This window comes from Vulpes lagopus, chromosome 3 (genome assembly GCF_018345385.1).
Source record: "Vulpes lagopus strain Blue_001 chromosome 3, ASM1834538v1, whole genome shotgun sequence".
Taxonomy (NCBI): domain Eukaryota; kingdom Metazoa; phylum Chordata; class Mammalia; order Carnivora; family Canidae; genus Vulpes; species Vulpes lagopus.
Window position 1 is genome coordinate 59,309,809 of NC_054826.1, and position 19,509 is coordinate 59,329,317.

Consider the following 19,509-nt stretch of genomic DNA (forward strand, 5'->3'; position numbering starts at 1 on the left):
AATACTGGCCGACCTCTGCCCGGGTAACTTTGCATGTGTTATCGGATTTATCCTTCATAACCACTTTTCATAGAAAAGAAATGAGGCACAGAGAGGTTAAATAACTTCTAGAGGGCGCACAGCCTTGCAGAGCTTTTTATGGCTATAAAGGGCTGTAACAAGTCCTGGCATTTACTTCCCTCTCCATCATGCACACGCTGAACGTTAGGAAGCTCCAGCCCAGGTTACGGAATTGAGGTTCCAGAGGGGAAAGCTCTTACGGCTGGTCTCCCTGCCCAGGGGCTGCTGGTGGCCTTCCTGGGTATCTGGGAGAGCAGGTTGGGGGCCTCCCTAGGCCTTCCAGCTTGGAATCGAGGCTGCACCTTTCAGTGCCCGTTTCCCTGCTGGTGACCCTTGCCCACGAGTGACCATGATGAGCAACACGAATAGCTTTTATCTGGTCTGCTCTGCTCTTTAGAGAAAGAGCCTATGATTCTCCCAGTTGGAGTCACGACCCCGTGAGAAAAGTGTTGTCAGACGTCCCCTTTTGCAGATGGGGGGATGGAGGATGGGAGGGACCAGGTGGCTTGCCCGAGGTCGCACGGCTTGGAGGCCGTTCAAGCCCAAGTCCCACACAAACCTGAACTCTTTCTCCTCTCCCCTGGCCAGGAAAGCCGGTCATCTCAAAGCCTCTTGGGACAAGGCCAAGGCTCCTGTCCTTTCTGCACGCCATCTCTCTGTGGCTTTAGGGAGCACAGAGATGGGTTTTATGACCCTTGGAGCTGCCCCTCCCTGGTCTCTGTGCTCACCTCCAGGAGCTCTGTGGCTCTTCCATTTCCCCACCTGCCCTGAGTGTCAGCTGCAGGGCAGGTAGTGCATGATGGGTCAGAAAAGCCAGTGCGCTACTTTTGAGAAGTCTGCCGTGTGCCCAGGGCTCCCTCCAGGACCATCTGTGGTCAAGGTCACTGACCCCCGGGGCTCCCTGGCCCCACAGCAGCCTGCGGTTCCTGCTCCCCCCTTCCCCAACCTTCAGCATGTGGGTCCCAGCTGTCCCCGACTGGCTTCCTTTGAGTCCCCCCAGATCCATGCAGGGGACCCTTCTGCAGGTGAGCGTTCTGAGCCGGGGCTTCGGCTGCCAGCCAAGAAACCATGTGCCTCAGGAGGTGTGCCTAATAGCCTCCATAAATTTTCCAGAGCAACAAGTCTTTGCTGGCTTTTGAGAGCCAGGACGGGAGGGAGAGCGGGAGCAGGAAGCTCCTGTGTCCCAGAAGTGTTCTCGTGCACTCCTAACACTGCCTGGTTCACAAACATCTAGTCATCTGATTCCTCCCACTGCCCCGCAAATGAGGTGTCATGATGGCCCACTTTACAGGTGTGGAAACAGGCCCCCTGAGGTCACCTAGGGAGTGAGTGGCATCACAGGTCAGGCAAGTCACCTCCCTTCTCTGGGCCTCTGTTTCCCTGTTAGGAAACCGTGAGGTTCCGCTCATGTGGCCACTCGGTGGGCAGGGCAAGCCCTGAGACGAGGGGCACTGGCTGCTGACCTCACAGAGCCGAGACTCGTTTACCCCAAGCCCGAAGCCTGGGAATGACAAGTAGGGACGAGGCGCTGGGTGAGCCGCAGGTCGGGAGATGGGGGCTTGCGTCTTCCCTGCTCTGGGCCTTGGTCGCCTCGCCTGGGTGCTGTCCGGGCACCCCTGGCCCACCTCTGTCCTGGGCTTTTGTGAGCTGCTGGGGTGGCTGCTCTGAGAGTCCTGGGGGAAGGAGGGCAAAGTGGCACGAAGATGGCTGGTGTCCGGGAGCCCCTCCCCCGGCCCAGCCCTGGGCCCCCCGGCCGTGCACCTGCCATAGGCCAGAGGTGGGAAGGGCCCGGGCCCCTAGGGAGACCACCTCTGTGACTCCGGGCTCTGTCTCCGCGACCCCCACCCCGTCTGTCTGATGCTCTCTCTGTGCCTCACTCTGCATCTGGCTTACTGTCCCCGCTTCTCTCTGTGTTTCTACCTTTCTCCCCACCACCCCCTTCCTCTCTGCAGAGACCCCTGGAGAAGCCCGATGGCCTGGATGTGTCCGACCAGAGCAAGGAGCATCCCCAGCACCTTTGTGAGAAGTGCAAGGTGCTGGGTTACTACTGCCGCCGGGTGCAGTGAGCCGCCCGCCCGCCCGCCCACCGGAGGAGACGCCCCTCCCCGCGTCTCTCCAAGGTGCCAAGTGTCCTCATGCGTGTAGGGGCAGCCTCGCAGCCTTACGTGCCCGGGCAGGGCTGTCTTAGGTTCTTGTCTCATGTGTGTCGACAAACAGTGTTATGGACGTGGCTGCCCCCCGCAGAAAGCCAGGTCTCTGGGACTCTCCGCAGGTGGGCCTGAGGTTGGGGGTGGAGGGGACAAGGTGAGCAGAGGGCAGCACACAGGACCCCGTAAAGTCCTTGGTGTCCCCTGCCGCCGTCTTCCTCTGAGACTCCCTTTGGGGTGAGCAGCCTTGTATTGGCCACAAGTGCACTAAATGTACTGTGAATCCCAAAGCCTGCAGGGGACTGTCGCCCCAAGACGAGCCAAGCCTCCTTCTCTGCCCGGAACCTTCCTGTTTGCCCTGTGCACAAAGCCACTCTCAGAGTGCCCTAGGTTTCTGTCCTGTTTGAGTCAGCAGTCCTGGCAGGCTGACACCTGTTCTAGCAGCTGCTGGGGAGCAGGATCTCTGCCCCCTGCCCGCCGTGAGCCCCAGACCCCACTGCCTGTGCCATCGTTAGCTTTGCCGACCCTAGACCCAGAGGGCAGGGACCGGGAGGCGCTGAATGTCAGACAGCGTTCCATGGTGGGACCCGGGGCCCATCAGACGACACCCTTCCCCCCCCCGACCCCCCCACGCACACACCTTTCCCTCTCGGGATTGGATTTTGTGCTCGGATTTCATCAGGCCCATTCCCTGTCTTTCTCCTTCACCTCCACCCACACTGGGGTCCCCCCACCCCGACCAAGGCCGTGGGGCTGGGCGAGGAAGGCGCTCTGGCAGGACAGACATGGGCCCCGTGGGCCGGAGACCTAGGTTCCGGTGCTGGCCTGGCTGCTGTATGCTTCGAAGCCTCTGGAAGGCCGTCCCACCTCCGGGCCTCAGCGTGGCCACTGGCTAAATGGGAGCGGCTCAGGAGGGTGCAGGCCCACTGCAGCCCCCATGTTGTGGGATTCCCGTGGCGCCCTGTTTGGAGAGGCCACACTGCACGCCGTCACCCCGTCGATCACTGAGGACAGAGCCAAGGGGTGCTGGTCGTCCCCAGTCACTGCCTGTAACCCCGCCCTGCCCGGTTCCCCCCCACCCCTGCAAAAATGAGGGATCCCCCCTCACATAGGGCAACCCCGACGTAAGCTACACCACCTCTTGTTTCTAAAATGGGGACAACGATTTCCTACCTCCCAAGGGAGCGGGGAGACCCTGCGCAAGTCACGTGGGTCCAGGAGACCCTGTCCCAGCCACCGAGGGTCACGCTCACCTCTCCCCTCTCTCCCCCGTGAGCAGCCCTAGGTTTATTGTCCCATCGTCCTTCCTTCCTCCTGGGGAGAGGGAGAGAGCCGGCTGTCGGGACTGGGTCACTTGATTTTGCCCCAACCTCATGCCTCTGTGGGGAAAAAAAAAAAAAAGTTAGACCATGAAATGGACCTGAATTCAGTGTTTACCACGGCTCAAGGTCACCCAGCTGGGGCCGTCGCCTTTTGTTTTCAAATGAAAATGCTGTGTCTGACTGAGGAGTTACCGTGAAGTGTTAACCCGGTCCCGGAGCAAGTTGAAGAGATGGAGGGAGTGCGTTTGCAGAGGGGCGGGGGGGTGCTGCAGGGGAGACTTCAGGGGGCCCTGCCCTCTGAGCACTAGACAAGGAGCCCGAGCCCCACGGCTGCCTCCGCGCAGCCCACGGGAGCAGAATGCCCAGCAACCAGCTGCCCCCGCCGGGAGTGCCCCCCACGAATCCCTCCCAGCTGTCCCCTGCCCCTGCTCTGTCCTGGCCCAGAGCTCTCTGTCCCCGTCCCCGGGGAAGCTGTCACTGTCTGTCATCCTAGTGCGGCTAATGGTGGTGCCCGCGGCGGGGGGGGGGGGGGGGGTGGCAGTGTCCTGGTCTCTGCCATGAGGACCAGGACCCAGAAGCTGGGGGCAGGGGGGTGGGGTATGGATGGGGGGGAGACACCTTAGCCCCAGGGGGCCCAGAGCCTGCCAACTGTACTGCAAGAGTGGGGGCAGCCCAGACCCTACAAAGAACCCAGGCTCCAACCTGCTGGAGGCGAGCGGCCTTCCGCCGGCCGGTGGGAAATGGGATAGCACCCCAAGTGACCTCCTCGGAGGCCTGTCCAGCCGGTGGCTGCGGCCGTGGGCGCCGTGGGGACCGGGCCCTCCTGCCCTGGGGACCCCCCCCCCGTGCACCCCACTCCCGTGGGCTCGGGCTGGATCGCGGGGAGCTGTCCGTGGGCAGCAGGAGGCCCTGCAGCCAGGCCGGGGACCGTGGTGATGCAGTGCTCAGGGGGCCCGAGAGCCCAGGAGACAAGAAGGCGTGTGGCTTGTGTTCAAAAGGGACAATCGCCTGCAGTTAGTGGATCTAGCGATCTAGTTGAGAGATAACAGTGTTTAACCCATATGAAGTATTCGATAGTTCTACTTGTGAATTTGTATTTATTTTGAGTTATACTTGACACAGAATTCCTTTTTCTTTTTTTTTTTTTAAAGAAAAATACTATGTGTGTATTTTGAAGAAAAAAAATCATAGATGTTAAAATTTCTTCTGGTTGCCAATTTTTCTCACAACACTGAATTTGTTACCTTCTCCCGAAAAAAATCTTCACAGTGATTTTTGTCTGTATATATTTGAGGGCCTTTTTTTTCTTAAAAAAAAAAAAAAAAAAGAAAAGAAAAAGAAAAATATAATTGCTTGATTTTTGAGGCTAAAACACAAAAAGAGAGGCATTTTCAAAACTTGGGAGCTTTCAGGAGGGCAACAGAATATCAAATGAAGATTTCTGGAAGTATTTTGCAAACCTTCTGGTCAAGCTGCAAGAATATATTTATGGTGAGAACTTTTCTTTTTTCTCCTGTTGTTGGTTTCTTTTGTTTGTTTCGTTTTTGTTTTTGGTTTGATTTTTTTTTTTTTACTATGCTTTGATCTGTAAAAAGTATGCAACGGAACTACATTAAGAAGGAAATATTGTCTACATAGAATATTATATGAAGTTGGTACATAATTCTGATGAGGAAAAAAAAATCTTTGCGATTCTTTAAGCCATATTGTTGTTATTCTGTGTTGTTTTCCTTGGATGAAAATATCAGTATTAAGTAGCCAAGCATATTATTCAAGTGCTTAGACTTATTAATATGTCCGTGTCCTGTATTTATACGTATGTGTATTTTGGAAAGTATTGCTTTTTTTTTTTTAAGGGAAGCTATTATTAGATACATAGCAGAAGAAGGGAATAGTGATCCCTTTGAGCCTCTTCAGCTGAGGGTAACAAACACAGCATTGTAATCCATTCTCTTGCACCTTCTTATTATTATCTTGTTATTATGGTTATTAACTTTGCGTGGGGTGGGCAGGGAGTGGGCCGGCCGAAGAAGGGGCACAGCAGTGTTACACAGCCAGCGTGTGAGGACGGTCCGGCCCCTGCCTGGTTGGCCAGCTCCGAAGGTGACCTCCTTGGCCTGGTGGAGGGCCCCGGTCAGCAGAGCGCGGGAGGGAAGAGGAAGCGGGAGGCAGAGTTCTCCACGCCCCTCTTTGGAGCTTTGCCATCTGAGCCACGCCTCTGGGCCCCAGGCTGTTTGAACTTGGATTTGTCAACCAGAGCCCTTACACCTGCCCTCCAACATCTACTAGACTTGAATCTACTCTAAATGAATATTTAATCCAACATCACTACATGGTAGCCCAGTGCAAGAAGTAATCCTGGAGAGTGGGAGGCCTTCCGGCCTTCGGGGAGGTGGCTGAGCCGTCGCCCAAGGGCTGGCGGCAGGAGGGCTCGTCGCCATCTGTCACCAGCCCAGCCTCGCCGTTGGACCTCCTCCACTCCCACGTGGTGCCCCTGTCCATGTCTGTATCTGTTCATATGTGTGTGTCCAGCTAAAAAGACAAACGAGAACCCGTGGGCCCAGCTCGGAGGGTGCATGGAGAGAGAAGGCTCCCGCCCCCTCCGAAGGGCTGCCCTCGGGATGGCATTCCGTTGTGTGCCTTATTCCTGGAAAACCTGTATACAGCTTGCCTATAGCAATATAGCCTTTTCATGCTGTATTAAAAGAACTTCTAAAAGCAAGAGAGGCTCGTGGGTTTCCTTGTTTGCACAGAGCATCAGTGGGGGGAGCTGGGAGTTTTCGCAGATGCGCGAGGCCAGGCAGGGTGGGAAGGACCCCTCGAGCTGCCTATCTCCTGCCCCGAGGCTGGGTCATCTTGTCCTGGCTGTGCTGCCTCCATGCCATCGATGTGCCTCCTCCCGGCCCCTCTGCCCCCAAGTGGACACTCTCCAGAGTCAGGGCCCTCCCCAACGTGGGCCCCAGACTGGGCAAGATTGTCAGCACATTAGGTCACATGTTAGCTCAGCAGTGGGACTCCCGGGTGACCATATATAGGAGTGAATCTTCCTTGGAGGCAGCAGGCCTGGGCCTCACCGCCGTGGCTACACTTGGCCCTCTTGCCAAGACCAGGATTTGGGCCCCAGACACTGGGCATCACACAATGAGCAATCTGAAGCATCCAGGCCTCCTGGGAAGTCCCCAGGAGGCAGAACAGAGGGTCTGTCTTCTGAACAAGCCAGGAGTGAGGCCGGGCTGTCACGACATGGGGTTCTTGCTGACAGCCACGGACAGGAAGCCATGGCTCTTAAGAAGCCACCTACAAACGGGCCGAGGGGGGCAGTGGGGGGGGTGGCTTCAGCCGAGGGCCAGCGCTCTGGTCATTCTCAACCTTGCTGTTCACCAGAAACCCTGTGGGAACTGTGGCCCCACCCCGGAGATGATCGAGAAATTGGCCTGCATCCCCAGGTTTTTAAAGCACCCAGTCTAATGTACAAGGTTGAGAAATGCCAGGCTTTGAAATGGTCCCTCATGGTCCCGTGGGGACAGTGGTGATGTCAGGAGGGAGGCCGGTGGGCAGGGGCTCCAGCAAAAAGTGTGGGTCCTTAGGATCAGGGATCGCCGTTGGGGAGGGCGGGGTGGGGAACTGGCAGGAACAGAGATTCCCTGACTTCAGAAGCAGGGAACGGCTCCCCCTGTGTTATCTGAAGTGGACAGTGGATCTCCGAAGCCCCCAAGCTCTTTCCTGCCTGTTGGCGCATTCAGCCCCGGATGCCCCACTCAGGGTAAGTGAGGTGGCCCGGGAGGGCCAGAGTCAGCCTGAAGTGGCAGGTGGGTGTCCATGCAGCCGGGCAGGTGGGCGGAGAGGGGACACAGCCCTACAACCGTCGGAGGAGAGGATTCTCGCCTAGGGGTGCCTGTTTGGCAGCACCCTCCCGGGGCTATACACAACCGAGGACCGGAGCCGTGCCCGTGTGCCCACAGCCCCCCAGCCCTGCCTCCCCTGGCTGCCTGAGGCTGAGCAGCCCCCCCTCTGAGCCCTGGCTTCCCCAGGGATGGGGTGCGTGGGAGGAGGCCCCGTAAGCCCAAGGCCTGGTGTGCACCTTGGCACCCGGGGGCCCCGGGCCTGTGGAGCTCCTGCTCCCACTGTCTGTGACTCGGGCGGAAGGTGCCCCCCACCCGGGACCCCCGAGGTCCCTTGGCCCCCGCGGCAGGCGTCCCGGAGCCCCGCCGGGCGCTGGGGCTGGGGCCTCCGGAGGAACCCGGGCTATCTGCCCCCGTGGGTCAGCGGGCCGGCGCCCATGGGTTTGTTGTGTTTTGTTTTCCGCGGAAAGAAAACAAACCCAAGGCAAACACAGCCTGCGTTTCGACATCTCCCGGGGCTGTGGAAACCCGTAATTCCCCTGGACAGGAAGGGCTTCCGGTGAGGCTGACCGGCCCGTCCAGGGGCAGCTGGTGCAAGGCCCGGGAGCGCGGCCACCTCGGAGGGCGGTCGGGGGCCAGAGGGGTGGCCCAGCGCCGGGCGGGGACCCACTGCCACTCACACCCCCCCCATTTCTGTCCGGGCCACGCTGAGACCCCAGAGAGGGAGGCTCTGCCCGAGGTCACCCGCGGCCCGGTGGCAGTGGCAGGCTTTGAATCCCGAGTTCTCGGTCCCGGTGCAGGGCTGTGGGCTGAGCCCAAGGCAGCACCTGCACCCCAGCCTTGGGCCCCCTCCGTGCCTGCTCCGGACCCAGGGGAGGGAGGCCGGGAGGGTGCCCCACCACTGAGCCTTCCCATCCCAGCACCTCACCCGCCGGGAGCCTGAGGACGGCCTCGTGCGACCCGTCCAGGCCCCAGCACCGCTGTCTTCCCACAGCGTGTGACCCAGGGGCGCCCGGGGGGCTCAGCGGTTGAGGTCTGCCTTCCGCCCAGGGCGTGACCCTGGGGCCCCGGGATCGAGTCCCACATCAGGCTCCCCGCACCGAGCCTGCTTCTGCCTCTGCCCGTGTCTCTGCCTCTCTCTCTCTCTCTCTCTCTCTCTCTCTGTGTGTGTCTTATGACTAAAAAAAAAAAAAAAAAAGAATGGGTGCCATGGGGCGTCGGCATCGTCGTCTGCACGCGGGGGGCAATCGAGCCGTACTTGCAGGGGCCGGGCTGCACGGGTGTCCCCAGAAGTCCTGGCAGGAGCCGCGCGGGGAGCAGGGTGCACGTGGCAGGTAGAGGAATGGCAGCCCAGGCAGGGATGATGCCCCAAACTGGCAGCAGGGTCCCCTGCGCCCTCCCAGCCCGCGCTCTGTACTGCTTCTGGTCCTGACCAGAGGCCCCAGGGGACTCCCTCGGCCAGTCTGCTCCCTGAGGGCCCCCGAGCCCCACCATCGGCTGGGGATCGGGCCCTGCCTGCCCGCAGACACCCGGCTCCCTCTCCCCCTGGCCCGGGAATCCCACCCCAAGCCCCCACCCCGAGGCCTCTGGGGGAGCGGATAGGGCAGGAGGAGCCGGGATGAGGGGGGCGGCCCGCGGGGTGGGGGGACCACGGCCTCCAGACTCCGGCATCTGGCTGTTCCCCGGGACTCTGTCCAGAGCCAGGAACAGTCTGTCCTCAGGGGCAGAGGCCCCGCTAAACACACCCCCTCAGTCCGGAGCCGTGCACGGCCTGGCCTCACCTCGCCCAGTCTCCCACCCGTGGGCTCACATCCACCCAGGGAGCCCTGGGACGCCCTCTGCAGCCAGAACGGCGCCACTGCGGTGTCTGCGAGCAGGGGGTCCCCAGGGTGGCCCCTCTCCCTGACCCCTCTTACCCAAGGGCCACTTTTAAGGAGGAGGCTCCAGCCCAGAGGACAGTGGGCTCCGTGGGAACCATCCTCTTCCCCACGCATCCCTCACTGCGAGCGGGAACCCTTGGGAAGGCGGGAGAAGCCAAGCCCTGACCCTTGGCCCAACACAGTGAGCCACAGTCTGTCCTCGCAGCTCAAACAGTCGAGAGAGTCCGTGTCTTGTGTGACGACAGCTTCGGGGGCGTGAAAACCATGTCCTCGTCCATTGGATACCAGGGGATTTATGGGCAACGTGAGACAGCGCCTGCGCTCTGTTTTCCAATTACCTGGAATATAGGATGGGAGAGTGGCGAGGGTGGCTCCAGTGAGGACATGGGCCCCTGGGATCCGATGTCCCCCAGCCTCCGTTCCTGGGCAGGATGTGCGCTCCAAGAGGAGCCAGGCCAAGGGCACACCCTGAGGCGAAGTGTCTCTGCAGGGGTGGAGGTGGGGGGTGGCCCCCAGACGCGGCCTCACACGCCCCCAGCACCCTCCACGGTCCTTTAGACGGGTAGCCAGGGCCTCTGCATCTCCAGCCCCAGTGTGGCCTGGCACCCGGCAGGGTTCACTGTGGCTTAAATGAGGAAATAAGATCGGGCCCACATCCATCGGGCCCTGGGCAGTGCCAGCCACTGACAATGTGTTGTCCCTGCACCCTCACGTTGGACCCTCCCAACACCTGTGGGGTGGGTGCTGGGATGAGTTACCGTTTGACAGATGGGCCAGCTGGGGTTCAGGGAGGTTGAGTGGCCTGTCCAAGACCTGGTGACAGGAGAGTAGAGCTCCTCTCGGACCCCCGTCCCAGAAACATCTGCCCCCAGGCCTCTGTCGGGCTCTGGGGCCTACTCCCTGCGTCCTGCTGCTCGCTGCGTGCCCTCCCGGACAGCCCACCAGGCATCGGAGCAGGCCGGCCTGCCCTCAGCCCCCTCACACCTGCCCAGCCGGGCCCGCCAGCCTCTGTGCAGGAGCTCAAAGCCAACAAGCGTGTCGTGCAGGCCCCGTGGGGTGACTGCAGGCCAGTGTGGGAGCCAGAGCGCAGGCCCAGCCCCATGAGCACCCCCGACCTGCCATCCACCCCTGTCCTCTGCCCTGTCCCAGCACCTGTACCTCTTCCTCCTGGACACGTGCTCTGCCTTCAGCTCCCCAGAGCCGGTTCCCGGCCATGTCCTACATGACGGTCCAGGAAGTGAAGGCTACACTGTCCTGTCCTATTGTGGTCCAAGCTGGGAGCCGAGCAGCAGTCCCCTCTACCTGCCTCTGAGGTGCCACGGCTCCCCCTCGGGTCCCTCCTTGATGTTGGGGTCAGCCTCCACGGCCCCTCCACTCGCAGCTCCTGCAGCCCCTGCAGGCAATTTGGAGTCCAGGTGCGGGGCTGAGGCGTCGGCCAACCTCCTGTCTGGAGGTCCCGACCCTGGCAGGGATTTGGGGTCTGATGGCCTGGACCCTGGACCACGGCTCATCGGCTGTCATCCTGAGCAAATCACCTCCCGCTCCGTGCCCTGGTTTCCTCTCCTGTAAGCCAGGAATAAGGCCCGTCCGTGTCCCTGAGCGTCACCGCGATGATTAGAAGGAGGCAAAGTGTGTGGCTCCCAGGACAAGCTCAAGAGCTGCTAGCCGGGCCGGCCCCTGGGCCTGTGCCACCTGAGGAGTGGGGTCGCCATGCCCCCCGACCCCCGCCTCCTACCTGCTGAGCTCTGAGCCCTGACCAGGTGGCTGATGCAGAGCCCATGCCTCGCTTCTGGGAAGGGACTTGGATTTGTCAGCTCCTTGGGCCGTAGGCCACTCTCACCCCCGCCCAGGCACCCACACCCTGTTAGTTCACTTCGGACGGGGCTTCTGCCTCAGTTTCCTCCTTGGGCTGAGGCAAGAGACCTTCGCCTAGCAGGCATCTCGTCCTCCTTTCCCTTGGAACCTGACCCCAGCCCCGCACCACCGTGGAGTCCGCCTCAACCCTGTGGCCAGGCTCGGTGCCCCAAGCCGCCGGCCTCCTCCAAAGCCCCCTCCAAAGCCCCCTCCAAAGCCCCCTCCCAAACCCTGCGCCCCGCGGGCCTCTTGCAGCAGCCGGCCGGTCCTCTGCTGCCCTCCCGTGGCGAAGTCTGAGAACAGCAACTTTATGCTGGGAAATTTTTTTTTTTTCCATCCATCCCCAATTCCAGGTACGTCCTGATGGTACCTGCACATGGCTATTTAGGCCTCATGGTCTATGCACCTACAACAATGTTGTCAAGGGCTAATACCTGAGTTTGTCGCCTTTGATTATAAAACTAATGCCTGCAGGAGATGGCGTGGGTGCCACCCAGAAAAATAGGAACTAGGATGTGAAAATACTCAGTGGCCCAACTTCCTCCACAGGTCACTACTGGCGGGGTTTTGGCCACATCATTCCATAGTCCTTTTGTTTGCATAAATCCGTGTGCGTGTGATGTGTACACACACACACACACACACACACACACACACACACACACGCTAGTGGGATTATACTGGACACACTGTTCCGTAACCAGCTTTGTCTACATCATCACCTTTCCCTGTGAGCACCGGCCAGCCTCATTTGTCTAAGGGCTGATTGTACTCCTTTGTTGAGTGATGTGCTTGTCATTGCCTTATAGAAGGATTCGATGCATTATTGTTTTGAAAAGTCGAACGTTTTTCCTTCTATAAGAAACAGTGCAGAGGATCATAGTGGGAGGGAGACAAAAGTGAATAGGAAGAAATTAGAGAGGGAGACAAACCATGAGAGACTGTTAACTCTGAGAAACACACCGAGGGTCCCTGGAGGGAGGGGGGAGGGAAGGGGAGGAGGATGGGGTAACTGGGTGACGGCATGAAGGAGGGCACGTGATGTGATGGGCACTGGGTGTTACACGCGACTAATAAATGAGTGAGCACTCCATCTGAAACTAATGAGGTACTACATGTTGGCTAATTGAACTTAAATTTAAATAAATGAAAAGAAAAAACGTTAATCATTTTTCCTTTTTAAAAAGTTTTAATTTAAATTCCAGTTAACATACAGTGTAATACGAGTTTCAGGGGTACAGTATAGTGACTCAGCACCTCCATACAATACCCGTTGCTCATCACAAGTGCCCTCCTTGATCCCCATCACCTCTTTCCCTCATCCCCTCCCCCCTCCCCGCTGGTAACCATCAGTTTGTTTGCTATAGTTAGGAGTCTGTTTCTTGGTTCCTCCTTCTTTTTTTTTTCCACTTTGTTCATTTGTTTTCTTAAATTCCACATATGAGTGAAATCATATGGTATTTGTCTTTTCTCTAACATTTTGCTTAGCATAATAGTCTCTAGCTCCATCCATGTCCTTGCAAATTGCAAAATCTTGTTCCTTTTTATGACTAATATTCATATATATATATATAATGTACCATATCTTATTTATTCATTCATCAATTGTTGGACACTTGGACTGTTTCCATAGTTTGGCTACTGTAGATAATGCTGCTATAACCATCAGGGTGCAGGTATCTCTTTGAATTCATATTTTTGTATTTTTTGGGTAAATATCTAGTAGTGCAATTTCTGGGCCATAGAGTGGTTCTATTTTTAACTTTTTGAGAAACCTCGCTATTTTGCAGAGTGGCTGCACCAGTTTACCATCCCCCCAACAGTGCAGGAGGGTTCCCCTTTCTCCACATCCTCACCAACACCTGTTGTGTCTTGTGTTGTTGATTCTAGCCATCCTGACAGGTGTGAGGTGAAATCTCATCGTAGTTCTGATTTGCATTTCCCTGATGATGACCGATGAGTGATGTTGAGCATCTTATCATGTGTTTGTTGGTGACCCATATGTCTTCTTTGGAAAAATGTCTTTTCGTGTCTTCTGCCCATTTTTTAACTGGATTATTCCATTTGGGGTGTTGAGTTTAATAAGTTCTTTGTATATTTTGCATACTAACTTTATCAGATATGGCATTTGCAAATATCTTCTCCTATCTTGTAGGTTTTGGTTTTCTTGATTGTTTCCTTCACTGTGCAGAAGCTTTATGATTTGATGTGGTCCCGAGAGTTTATTTTTGCTTTTGTTTCCCTTGCCTCAGGAGACATATCTAGAAAGAATTCACTACAGCTGATGTCAAAGAAGTTACTGCCTGTGCTCTCTTCTAGGATTTTTATGGTTTCAGCTCTCACATTTGAGTCTTTAATCCATCTCCAGTTTATTTTTGTGTATGGTGCAAGAAAGTGGTTCAGTTTTCCCAACACCATTTGTTGAAAAGGCTCTTTTTCCCATTGGATAGCCTTTCCTGCTTTGTTGAAGATTAATTGAGCATATAGTTGTGGGTTCGTTTCTGGGTTTTCTATTCTGTTCCATTGGTCTATGTGTCCATTTTGGTGCCAGTACATTCCGTTTTGATTACTACAGCTTTATAATATACCTTGAAGTCCAGAAGTTTGATGCCCCTAGCTTTTTTTCAAGGTTGCCCTGGCCTTTGGGGTCTTTTTGTGGTTCCATACAAATTTTAGAATTGTTATAGTTCTGTGAAAAATGCTATAGGTATTTTGATAGGGGTTGTTTGGGTAGTATAGACACTTTAACAACATTTGTTCTTCCAGGCCATGAGCATGGAATGTCTTTCCATTCCTTTGTGTCATTCTCAATTTCTTTTGTCAGTGTTTTATACTTTTCAGAGTACAGGGCTTTCACCTCTTTGGTTAGGTTTGTTCCTAAATATCTTATTAATTTTGGTGCAAATATTTTTTTTAATTTTTTAATTTTTATTTTTTAAAGATTTTATTTATTCATAGAGACAGAGAGAGAGAGAGAGAGAGAGAGAGGCAGAGACACAGGCAGAGGAGAAGCAGGCATCATACAGAGAGCCTGATGTGGGACTCCATCCAGGGTCTCCAGGATCACGCCCTGGGCTGCAGGCGGCTCTAAACCGCTGCGCCACTGCAGCTGCCCTTTTGGCGCAAATATAAGTGGGATTGATTTCCTTGCTTTCTCTTTCTGCTGCTTCATTATTGGTGTAGAGAAATGGAACAGATTTCCGTATGTCAATTTTGCATCCTGTGACTTTACTGAATTCATTTATCAGTTCTAGCAGTTTTTTGGTGGAGTCTTTCACATTTATATAGTATCATGTTATCTGCAAATAGTGAGTTTTACTTTTTCCTTGTTGATTTGGGTGCCTTTCATTTCTGTCATCTGAATGCTGAGGCTAGGACTTCCAGTACTGTGTTGAATAAAAGGAGTGAGAGTAGACGTCCTCATCTAGTTTCTGACCATGGAGGAAAAGCTCTGTATTTCCCCATTGAAAACGATATTAGTTGTGAGTTTTTCATATATGACCTTAATGACGTTGAGGTATGTTCCCTCTAAATCTACTTTGTTGAGGGTTTTTTTTTTTTTTATCATGAATGCATGTTGTACTATGTCAAGTGCTTTTTCTGCATCTATTGAGAGGATCATATGGTTCTTATCCTTTTATTAGTGTAATGTATCATGTTGATTGGTCAATCTTTTTTTCTTAATCACCTTTCTTTTATCTGCAGTAGGAAGATCTGGGGTCAGGAGAGCCAGAGTCTGACCTGACAGGTCTCAGGCCACTGTCACTGCTATTGCTGTGCGCTTCCAGCCCCGTTTCCCCACCTACACTGTAGGGCATCAGGCTCCGTCTAGAATCCTTCTCTCTGACAATTCCTCTGAGCTATGATCCCAGAAGCTGTCTTGAGATCACCCATACGATTTTGGGGCCAGTGGCAACTTGGACAGTTGTGGAGAAGGACAGGCTGTGATGCTGCCTGCTGCCCCGTATTGGGTGAGGCTGCCTGAGGGAGACTGGGATCTGACCCACGCTCCTTTCCTGCAGCTTGCTGAGGGCAGCTGGGCTGGCTGCTTTCTCTTGGAGGGGCATGTGGGCATCCACAGCTGCTTCCCCACCTAGAGCTGACTCGTCGTATTATCACCCAAGTAAGAAGTGAATGTATTCTCCTTGGAAACAGCTCAAACAATACCCCCAGAAGATTTCACCTTCTGGAGTCAGAGAGACTGGAATCACCCTCCCCTACTAAACAACAAAATCAACAGATAAAATTTGTGACCCAGTGGTGTCCAGCTGTCGGACAATGGGAGCACAGAGGTTCCTGAGAAAAGGAAACACAAGCCAATGAGGTAAGGCCTGTGGTTGCAGAGTGTACTGCCTGGATAGTCTCCAGGCTGTTGGGCAGGGCCGGGAAGCCACGCAGCCCCACGAGCTCCCTTACTTGAGGAGGCAGACTGGAAAACTTGGAGGGGCAGTGGCTAGGGGAAATTTTCAGATCAGAACCCTAGAAAGAAGACAGCTGCACTGAGAATGGAAATGCACATGGAGAGGAGGGAGTTCCCAGAGAGAGGGCTCCAGACCTGTGCGGAGGGCCCCCCTCAACTAAGTCACTAAGGACGGACCGGAACAGATGTGAGGTTACCCAAAGCTGACCAAAGGACCCCCCCACACTTCCTGCAGAAGGAGCAGGGGGAACTAAACCCCCAAAGCTCACAGGGGGCAGAAATAGCGTGAGTCCCCACCAGCCAGATTGGGAAACCTTATAACAAGCAGAGCAGAATGCTGAGAAGGCTCTGACCTCAGAAGTGGGACCAAATTAGTCCTTCACTAAAGGATGTGATGGTCTCTTTAACAAAGCTCAAAAGCAAGCCTTGAAGGGGTAAAACTATCTCCACATAATTTATTTGCATTCCACAACAAAGCTTAAGGATATTTACAGAAATATGACAACTTCCAATACATTTTAATAAGGTAACATGTCTGGCATCCATTAAAAATCAGGCATATAAAGAGGCAGAAATAAGTAAAAACAGACACAGAAATCACACAGGTAATGGGATGAGTAGATATTAAAGCAGTTATTGTAACCGAATTCTGTATTTTCAGGAAGGTAGAAGAAAGCATGAAGATGTTAAAAAGGACCATGGAAACATTTTTTTAATACCTCAAACGTCTAATGACAAAAAAAAAAAAATACCAACCTTTTCTGACATGAAAAATACACTGGAGATTAACAGCAAATGAAAAGAAGAAAGGATTCATAAAACCTGCATTTCCTTTGCTTTTTGTCTACCTGTACACCTAACCTGGCCTTAGACTGAGCATTTATTTAAGAATAAAATTGTGGTGGTGGTCTGAAAAAAGAAGAAAGAAAGATTAATGAACCTGATGACATAGTTGTAGAAACTATCCAAAATAAAATGCACCACTATAAAAAGACTGAAAAGAAAAAAAAGAAGAGGGCATCATTGAGATGTGGGCAACTGCTATTGGGTATATGTACAAATTAGGTATCCCTAAAGGAGAGGAAGAAGAGAAATATATTCAAAGAAATAATGAGAAATTTTCAAAATTTGTGAAATCTGTAAACCCAAGAAGGTCAATAAACCCAACACAAGAAATATATCCAAAAAACCCATATACCACATCATAATTCAATTGCTTAAAATCAGGTAGAAAAATCTTAAGATAGAGGGAAAAGGGTACATTACATAGAGAAGAACAAAGATTAAAATGATAGCACACTTCTCATAAGGGAAAATAAAAACCATCCAAGCCAGAAGGCTGGGGAGCAGCATCTTTATATTACTTAAGGGAGAAATGGCCAACCTAGAATTTTAACTCAGCAAAAGTATCTCTGCAAATCACATATCTGATAAGGGATCAGTGTTTAGAATATATAAAGAGCTCTTACAACTCAACAATAAAAAGACAAATAACACAATTTTAAAACAGAGGATCTGAGTAGACATTTCTTCAAAGAAGACATACAAACGGCCAATAAACGCATGAGAAGATGCTCAACATCATTAGTCGAGTCAAAACTGAAATGAGATGTTTACACTGACTGGGATGGTGAGAATTGAAAAGAGAGGTAATAGGAAGTGTGGTGAGGCTGTGTAGAAACTGAAACCCTCATACGCCGCTGGTGGAAATGCAAAATTTTGTAGCCACTTTGAAAAACAGTTTGCCAGTTCCTCAAAACAGTAAACGAAGTGACTATATGATCCAGCAATTTTTTTTTTTGATCCAGAAATTCTTATACTCCATGTAAAGTGGTACAACCCATGTGCAGGTAATCTGTGATAAATTAAACTATCATAAACCCTAGAGAAACCACTAAAAATATAAGATGAGAATTAAGTCTACTAAGTCAATAATGGAGATGAAATGGAATCATTTGGGAGAAAAAAAGCTCAAAACAGATGAAGAAGGGGACAAAAAGCAGATGGGACAAAGAGAAAATAAATAGCATGATGGTCCATTTAAATCTAATGATATTGATAGTCGTATTAAATATAAGTGGTTTAACCTTTTCATTGAATGGCAGGGATTGTCAGACTGGATAAGAAAGCAAAGCTCAATGCACCACATATGATCCTTATCTCTTAGCTCAGAATTTTCCCGTGCTTTGTTGGTGATACTGCAATGGTTCTCCTTTGCCATCTGGGATTATATTAACCTTTATCGGTAGAGGGCACTGGAGAGACACTTTATTCTTCAGAGTTCTCTTTCTCCCTTAGTAGAGAAACAGGTTCAGGGGTACAATATAGTGATCCAGCAATTCTATACATTCCTCAGTACTCATCACAATAAGTGTACCTTTAATCCCCTTGATCTGTTCCACCCAACCCCCATCCACCTCCCTTTCAGGAATCACATTTGTTCTCTGTACTTAAGAGTCTGGGTTTTTTTGTTTGTCTCTTAAATTCCACATAGGAATGAAATGTATGGTATTTGTCTTTCTTTGACTCAGTTCACTTAGCATGATACCCTCTAGGTCCATCCATGTGGTTACAAATGGCAAAATTTCATTGCTTTTTATGGCCGAGTAGTGTTCCATCAGATATATATATGTATATACACACACCACATCTTTATTCATCCATCTAGCAATGGATACTCGGGCTGCCTCCATGTCTTGGCTATTTGTAAATAATGCTGCATAAACACAGGGGTGCATATATCTTTTTTAAAAATAGAGTTTTCATTTTCTTTGGATCAATAACCACTAGTGGAATTACTGCATCATATGATAATTCTATTTTTAATTTTTTTTGGAACCTCCATACTGCCTTCCACAGGGGCTATACCAGTTTGCATTCCCATTGACCGTGCAAGAGGGCTCCCCTTTCTCCACATCTTCACCAACACTTGATTCTTGTGTTTTTGATTTTAGCCATTCTGACAGGTGTGAAGTGGTATCTCATTGTAGTTTTCATTTGCATTTCTCTGATGATTAGTGATGTTGAGCATTTTTCATGTGTCTGTTGTTGTCTATCTGTATGTCTTCTTTGAAAAAATGTCTGTTTAGATCCCTTGCCCATTTTTTTTTATTTATTTATGATAGTCACAGAGAGAGGGAGGGAGGCAGAGACACAGGCAGAGGGAGAAGCAGGCTCCATGCACCAGGAGCCCGATGTGGGACTCGATCCCGGGTCTCCAGGATCGCGCCCTGGGCCAAAGGCAGGCGCCGAACCGCTGCGCCACCCAGGGATCCCCTCCCTTGCCCATTTTTAATCAGATTATTATTTTTTTTTTTTTTAGTTTGAGTTGTATAAGTTATTTGTATATTTTGGATACTAATCCTTTATTGGATACATTATTTGCAAATATCTTCTCCCGTTCAGTAGGTTGCCTTTTGCTTTGTTGATGGTTTCTTTTGATGCGCAAAAGTATTTTATTTTGGTGTAGTCCCAATAGCTTAATTTTGCTTTTGTTTCCCTTACCTCAGGAAGAATATCTAGAAAAATGTTTCTATAGCTGATGTCAAATTACCACCTACATATTCTTCTAGGAGTTTTATGGTTTCAGGTCTCACATTTAGGTCTTTAATCTGTTTTGAGTTTATTTTTGTGTATGGTATAAGAAAGTGGTCCAGGTTCATTCTTTGGCACATAGCTGTTCAGTATTCCCAACACAATTTATTAAAGAGACTGTCTTTTCCCCGTTGTATATTCTTGCCTCCTGTGTCATAGATTAATTGATCATAAAAGCACAGGTTTATTTCTGGACTCTCTATTCTGTTCCATTGATCTATACATTTTATATTCAACTTTCCCTGTTAGAATTACTGTGTCGTTTCTGTCCTCTGCTTGGCCCCTGACCTATATAGAATTGACACTGGCCAGTGGTCATAGGAGATAACCCACAAGGTGGGATTTAGAAATTTGTTTGGCTGTGTCCTTGGGCTTGAAGGCAGCACTGAA

At 52.2% G+C, this 19,509-nt stretch overlaps 1 protein-coding gene and 1 long non-coding RNA gene across 2 annotated transcripts in view; both read left to right on the forward strand.

Moving 5' to 3' along the window:
• ZCCHC24 (zinc finger CCHC-type containing 24) overlaps positions 1-6,251 on the forward strand; it is a 61,022-nt gene extending 54,771 nt beyond the window's left edge. Inside the window, exon 4 of the mRNA XM_041747164.1 lies at positions 2,013-6,251. Coding sequence (XP_041603098.1) covers positions 2,013-2,126 — 114 coding nt within the window. The 3' untranslated portion in view covers positions 2,127-6,251. The remainder of the gene's footprint in view (positions 1-2,012) is intronic.
• A 649-nt stretch (positions 6,252-6,900) lies between these two features.
• Positions 6,901-17,009, forward strand: LOC121487759. The gene is made up of 3 exons (XR_005986909.1): positions 6,901-7,292; positions 15,261-15,429; positions 16,187-17,009. It is a non-coding gene; the product is annotated as an uncharacterized LOC121487759 (long non-coding RNA).
• The last annotated feature ends 2,500 nt before the right edge of the window (positions 17,010-19,509 follow it).